This window comes from Mesocricetus auratus, unplaced genomic scaffold, assembly GCF_017639785.1.
Source record: "Mesocricetus auratus isolate SY011 unplaced genomic scaffold, BCM_Maur_2.0 Super-Scaffold_100007, whole genome shotgun sequence".
In the NCBI taxonomy this organism is placed as follows: domain Eukaryota; kingdom Metazoa; phylum Chordata; class Mammalia; order Rodentia; family Cricetidae; genus Mesocricetus; species Mesocricetus auratus.
The window spans coordinates 72,222,371-72,228,585 of NW_024429191.1; the positions used below are offsets into that span (position 1 = coordinate 72,222,371).

General features: G+C 50.0%; 1 protein-coding gene across 2 annotated transcripts; it reads left to right on the forward strand.

The window, feature by feature from the left end:
* Positions 1-1,036: 1,036 nt before the first annotated feature.
* On the forward strand, positions 1,037-5,443 carry Tob1 (transducer of ERBB2, 1). Of its 2 annotated transcripts, none has more exons than XM_021230512.2 (2): positions 1,037-1,053; positions 3,484-5,443. In XM_021230512.2, the coding sequence occupies exon 2, from the start codon at positions 3,631-3,633 to the stop codon at positions 4,675-4,677; it is 1,047 nt and encodes a 348-aa protein (XP_021086171.1). In that variant the 5' UTR covers positions 1,037-1,053; positions 3,484-3,630; the 3' UTR covers positions 4,678-5,443. The 2 variants fall into 2 exon arrangements, with proteins under 2 accessions (XP_021086171.1, XP_005075886.1); XM_005075829.4 differs by lacking the exon at positions 1,037-1,053 and adding an exon at positions 1,482-1,781.
* The last annotated feature ends 772 nt before the right edge of the window (positions 5,444-6,215 follow it).

The following is a 6,215-nucleotide window of genomic DNA, read 5'->3' on the forward strand; positions in this document are numbered from 1 at the left end:
AAACCCACGAAAGCAGGTCCGAGTGGGAAAAAAAAGGCTAGCTACATCCAGACTTTTGCATCAATAAAACGAGAAGTCTGTTGGCAAGCCGCGTAGACGCGGGTTTGTGCCCTGGATGGTACAGATGGTCTGCACAGGCGGCGAGTTGCGGTTTAACCTCTAGACAGAGGTTTAGAAATGTCCGGCCTGCAGTGTTAAGGGCAAGGCAGCAACACCGGGATCGTTTTTTTCTTTTTTCCAGGAAGCATCATGCCCCGAGTGCCCGACAGGGAAGGGGAAGGCCAGGCCTTGGGCGTTTCATTCACTGCTTCGCTTTCTCCCCCCCTCCTCTCCTAGGCTCCTCCACGACTTTCTCTGGTCTTTACCCAGCCCTAGTTTGACGTCCGTCTCCTGGATACCAGACAGCCAATCGTCTGGCCGCTAACGTCCAGCGCGACCAATCAGGCGTCGTTGCTACCTGTGGGTAATATTTTTAGCCGAGGGGAACGCCCCGTTCCACTCCCGAGGTAACTCGGTTTTCTGGGCTGCAGGTTGTGCAAACGGCGCCTATCCGTGCCCCTGGAGTCCCTTGCGTCCCCACCCCCTAGACACCCGCACACAGTTCAGAAAACTCCAGCAAGGCACCGAGTTTATTTTGTGCGCCTAGGTGAAAGCCCTCAAAATGCACGCGTAGGCGCACACGCAGTCACATAGGCTGTTTGGCATAGTGTCGCTAGCTGGGACGTTTGATATAAGACGATTTTTTTCTTACGGTCTCAAGCCACCCCCATGTCCAAGCTGCTGCTAGGTGACCCGGGGAGGTCTGGCCGGGGGGGCTGCAGAGGCAGTTAAACTGTCACCTGGGCGGGAGGTGCAGCGAGGGGGCCTTCGTTCCCCGCCCCCAGGTTCTGCAGTCGTCACTCTCGGGGTGGCCGTTGGCCTAAGCCTTGCGGGGATTAATACTCCATGAATCGGGCGCACGCGTCCGGGTCACCCGAGGGTGGGCTGGAGACCCAGAGGATAGCACGCCTAAGAGTGGGGTTTTTCTCGGTCAGTCTGACTCGGGAGCAGCCTGTTCCGTGTTCGCAGCCCTCCCTCCTCCGGCCTCGGCCTGTCCTCGCGGTCGGGCCCCCGCCGCGCCGCCACCTGCTCCGCTCCCCTCCCCTCCCCTCCCCTCCCCCTCAGGCCGGTCGTCCAGCCGCCCCACCCCTACAGCCCTCCTCCAATCCGGTCCCACGGTCTCCATTAACCCCGCCCCCAGCCCCTCGAGATGGTCGGCTCATTGGTCGTAGCGGTGCATAGGGGGTGTGGTCACCCATGGGCGGCCGTCGGGACGTGGGCAGGCGGGACTTGGCCAATGGCGTCGGGGGGCAGGGCAGGGGCGGAGTCGGCGCGGCCCCGGGGTGAGGGGTGGGGAGGGCGGGACTGTGACGCGAGCTGCGCGCACCCCCGCGGAGACTGGGGGCGGGGAGGAGGCTATAAAACGAGAGGTGGGGCGCGCGCCGCGGCAGAAGGAGCGAAGCTCTGGCCCGGCGCGCAGAGGGCGCAGTACGGGGACGCAGGGCCGGGCCGCCGGGCTGTGTGGAGAAGCGAGCGCGCTCGTCTGAGTCTGTCGTCCCCTCCACCCCAGAGCCAGAGCAGCGAGCTCCCGGGCCCGCCCGAAGCGTCCGTCGCGCATCCGGCGGTGGCGACGTCTTGCACCCGGCAACCTCGCCGCTCCTGACCCACCCGCGCCCCCGCCCGCCGCCCCTTCTCCCCCGCCCAGCCGCGGCTCGGCGGCGGCCGCAGCCCGGGAGCAGCCTGTAAGTACGGTGGGGCGGTGGCTAGGGGCCGAGGGAGGGGCTGCAGCGCCCTGCGAGCCCGAGTGTCGAGGGACGGCCGCGGGGACCCGAGGGAATGGAGTGGCTCTGGGGGTCCGGCCCCGAGGCTCGGCGGCCGGCAGGCGGCCGGGAGGAGGGAACACCGGGGGTGGGGAGTGGCGCCCCGGCGCGGGGGAGGGGGCGCCGGAGTACTGGGATCGGGCCGGGACCGGTGCTCCGGGGTGCTGGCCCGGTCCCAGGAGCCTCGAGCGGGGAGCGGAGGAGGGGACGGCAGGGTCAGGTTACGGCGGGGGAGGGGAGGGCAGGGCGGCCCGCGCCGCAACCTGCCGGTGCCGGGAGCCGCGTCCCCGGGGCGGCCGGAGAGCTTGCTCTCCATTTCCCCGGCCGAGCTCCTCCTCCCGGAGCAAGGCTAGTAGTCTTCCTCCTCCTCCTCCTCCACCTCCTCTGGCTGTTTCTGCTGCCGTAGCGCTCAGGCTCCCGGCGCTGTGAGCAGAAATCTAATGAGACCCAACTGGCTGTTTATGTAATTCTTCACAATCCTGTCTTAAGGCGTTGCTTTAAAAACTACCTTCCACCCAGCCAGGCTGGGCTCGGCTGCACCTCTAAAGCAATCCGGATGAATCTGCTCTCCCTGCCGGCACTTGGCTTTCGGTTTGGAAAGTGTAGTTTGGGGACAACACGAAAGATTCTTTGCCCTTTGTCACCAAGAATATGGAAAATGGAACAGACGGATTAACAGCAACTTGATTGTTTTAAATGCCCTTTTTGATCAACCTCGGTGTACAACCAGCTCTCCTTTGGAAATACCTCTGTTTGCCCTTGATCTTTTCTTATCCCCACCCAGTGCTGATCCAGCAAACGTTTAAAGGTCGACCTTATCGTCCAAGCCTCTCTAGAGGCTGTTCGTTTTATCCGGAGAGGGAAGGAGGTGTTTTTTGTTTTTAATTAGAATAAACCTGAGAAACCCTGCGCTTTAAGCAGAATAATCAATAACAATTTTAAGCTGCTTGGGTTTTTTTTTTTTTTGTACTTGCAGCTGAGAGAAATTTCAGAATTGGGGGGTGGGGTGGAGGGACAGTACACAATAAAAAGAAAAAGGTTCTGAGAAGAGCAGTTATTGTGAGTGAGTGCCCTTGGCATGGTTAAAACTAAAGGGGATAATTTGGTTTCTATCATTTACCAAGGTTCATTTAGTATCTTTATTCTTATCATCATGTACTTTGAGGATTAAAAATAATTTTGTAACTTTTATACCATTTCCAAGTATTTAACATAAAACAGATTTAAATGTGATGCTTCCAAAATGAACTGAGATACAAGAGTCACTTCTAAAATGGTGAATAGCAAGAAAACTAATGACCAACTTCTAAAAGTGGATTGTATATGTGGGTGGGTGGTCACAGTGCACAGCTCCTACTAAACACTGTTGGCAGTTGGGGTGAAGAAAGGAGACACATTCTGGAGGTGCCGGCAAATGATATGTACTAGCTTTAAATGCTGTTTTACCTGTAAACCTGTTGTGAACGTTAGTGACTTTTTTTTGTCTGTTCCTTTATTTTGTTGTATTTTCCAGGCTTTCTAGCCTAGTAAACATTTTCAAAAGTGAAATCACTTTGGGTAAAAGCTTTGGAACTACTCTGTCATCTTATTTGGACGTGTTTGCTTTCATTTTGTTTTCTTAAAGGAAGAAGACCACGGAAGGTTGAAGGATAATCTACTAATACCAGCACTTTGAATGAGAATTTGTTTCTCTGCCACAAACTGATTTTTTAAAATTTTATTTTTCTGGTGGAGGAGTTGAAAGAAACCTAACTTTTGTGGCAGTGCAGCTATGCAGCTTGAAATCCAAGTAGCACTAAATTTTATTATTTCATACTTGTACAATAAGCTTCCCAGGAGACGTGTCAACATTTTTGGTGAAGAGCTTGAAAGACTTCTTAAGAAGAAGTATGAAGGGCACTGGTACCCTGAAAAGCCATACAAAGGATCAGGGTTTAGATGTATACACGTAGGGGAGAAAGTGGACCCAGTGATTGAACAAGCTTCCAAAGAGAGTGGTTTGGACATTGATGATGTGCGAGGCAATCTGCCACAGGATCTTAGCGTTTGGATCGACCCGTTTGAGGTTTCCTACCAAATTGGTGAAAAGGGACCAGTGAAGGTGCTCTATGTGGATGACAATAATGAGAATGGATGTGAGTTGGACAAGGAGATCAAAAACAGCTTTAACCCAGAGGCGCAGGTTTTCATGCCCATAAGTGACCAGGCCTCCTCAGTGTCCAGCTCTCCATCGCCTCCCTTTGGCCACTCTGCTGCTGTCAGCCCTACCTTCATGCCCCGGTCCACTCAGCCTTTAACCTTTACCACAGCCACTTTTGCTGCCACCAAGTTTGGCTCTACCAAAATGAAGAATAGCGGGCGTAGCAGCAAGGTAGCGCGTACTTCTCCAATCAACCTCGGCCTGAATGTGAATGACCTCCTGAAGCAGAAAGCCATCTCTTCCTCCATGCACTCTCTGTATGGGCTGGGCCTGAGCAGCCAGCAGCAGCAGCAGCCCCAGCAGCCGCCATCCCAGCCGCCACCACCTCAGCAGCAGCAGCAGCAGCAACAGCAGCAGCAGCAGCAACAAACCTCTGCTCTTTCTCCCAATGCCAAGGAGTTTATTTTTCCTAATATGCAGGGTCAAGGTAGTAGTACCAATGGAATGTTCCCAGGTGACAGCCCCCTTAACCTCAATCCTCTCCAGTACAGTAATGCCTTTGATGTGTTTGCGGCCTACGGAGGCCTCAACGAGAAGTCTTTCGTAGATGGCTTGAATTTTAGCTTAAATAACATGCAGTATTCTAACCAGCAATTCCAGCCTGTTATGGCTAACTAAAAAAACAAAAAACAAAAGAGAACGTGTATCGTACAAGTTAAAATGCATCGGCCCAAGGGGGAATTTTTTTTTTTTTGCCTCCTTGAGATTTTTTTTAAAAGCTTATAATAAGGATACATTCAAGCTTGGTTACAAAATAAAAACATGCATCATTTTTCATTTGCCAACCAAGCACAAAGTTATTTTATACTGACTGTATATTTTAAAGTATACTCTCAGATATGGCCTCTTACAGTATTTAAGATATAGCAAGGACATGGCTGATTTTTTTTTTATATATAAAAAATTGGCACTAATAAGTGGGTTTATTGGTCTTTTCTAATTGTATAATTTAATTTAGTACAAAGTTTGTAAAATATCAGAGGATATATATATATTGTTTCTACGACATGGTATTGCATTTCTATCTTTTTACTACAGTGATCTGTGACAGCAGCTTCATGTTGTATTTTTTTTACTGAAATTGTAAAATATCCATCTTAAAGACATCAACTATTCTGAAATTGTGTACAGAATATTCCTTTAGTGGTGGAATTAAAAATGTACGAATATTTGCTTTTTCAAAAAAATGTATTTTCTGTTAAAGGTTTAAAGATTTTTGCTATATATTATGGAAGAAAATGTAATCGTAAATATTAATTTTGTACCTATATTGTGCAATACTTGAAAAAACGGTATAAAAGTATTTTGAGTCAGTGTCTTACATGTTAAGAGGGACTGAAATAGTTTATATTAAGTTTGTATTAAAATTCTTTAAAATTAAAAATGCCTATCGTGTTTTTGTTTTAAGCCTCTACTAGAAGTCTGGCTGGAGTTAGGTCGAGTCACAGGAACGGTAGAAGGCTGGGACTCTGCAGTTTGGTCAAACAAGTTTGTTAGAGAGTTTGCCTAGTGTGTAAGAAGCCATGGTTTGATCCCTAACTCCCTATAAATGTAAGTGGTACATTCATGCCTCTAGTTCCAGCATTCAGGTAGACGTGGGAGGATCAAAAGTTCTAGGTCATCCTTGGATACATAGTTTAAGGCTATCTTAGGCTACATGAGCCTTTTTCTTTAATTTTTTTTATTTTTTGGTGTTTTCAAGACAGGGTTTCTCTGTAGCTTTGGAACCTTTCCTGGAACTTGCCCTATAGACCAGGCTGGCCTGGAATTCACAGAGATCCGCCTGCTTCTGCCTCTCGGGTGCTGGGACTAAAGACGTGGCTACCCTTTCTCTTAAAAAAAAAAAAAACTAAAATTAGGGTAGACTAACCAATGATTGACCTCTATGTTTTGTAACAACCTTCCTCAGACCGTTTCATCCAGTGGCTGGTCAATCCTATTTTATAGGAGAGAGAGGTGATGGGATGAAGTCATAGTCTGACAGCATTTATTCGAAGTGTATATGGAGAGGGAACTCAGAATGCCAGGAAAAGCAGCTCTTAGCCTTAAAAGGTTTCAGTTTGTCTACTCATCCCTTTATCTTCAGCCATTGCCTGTGGCTAGGGAGAAGTTAGGATTAAAACTAACCACTGCCAGGTGTTGGTGGCGTACACTTT

What these genes read in the sequence shown, in the direction of transcription:
- Tob1 (XM_021230512.2), top strand. Translation starts at nt 3,631, where the DNA reads ATGCAGCTTGAAATCCAAGTAGCACTAAATTTTATTATTTCATACTTG.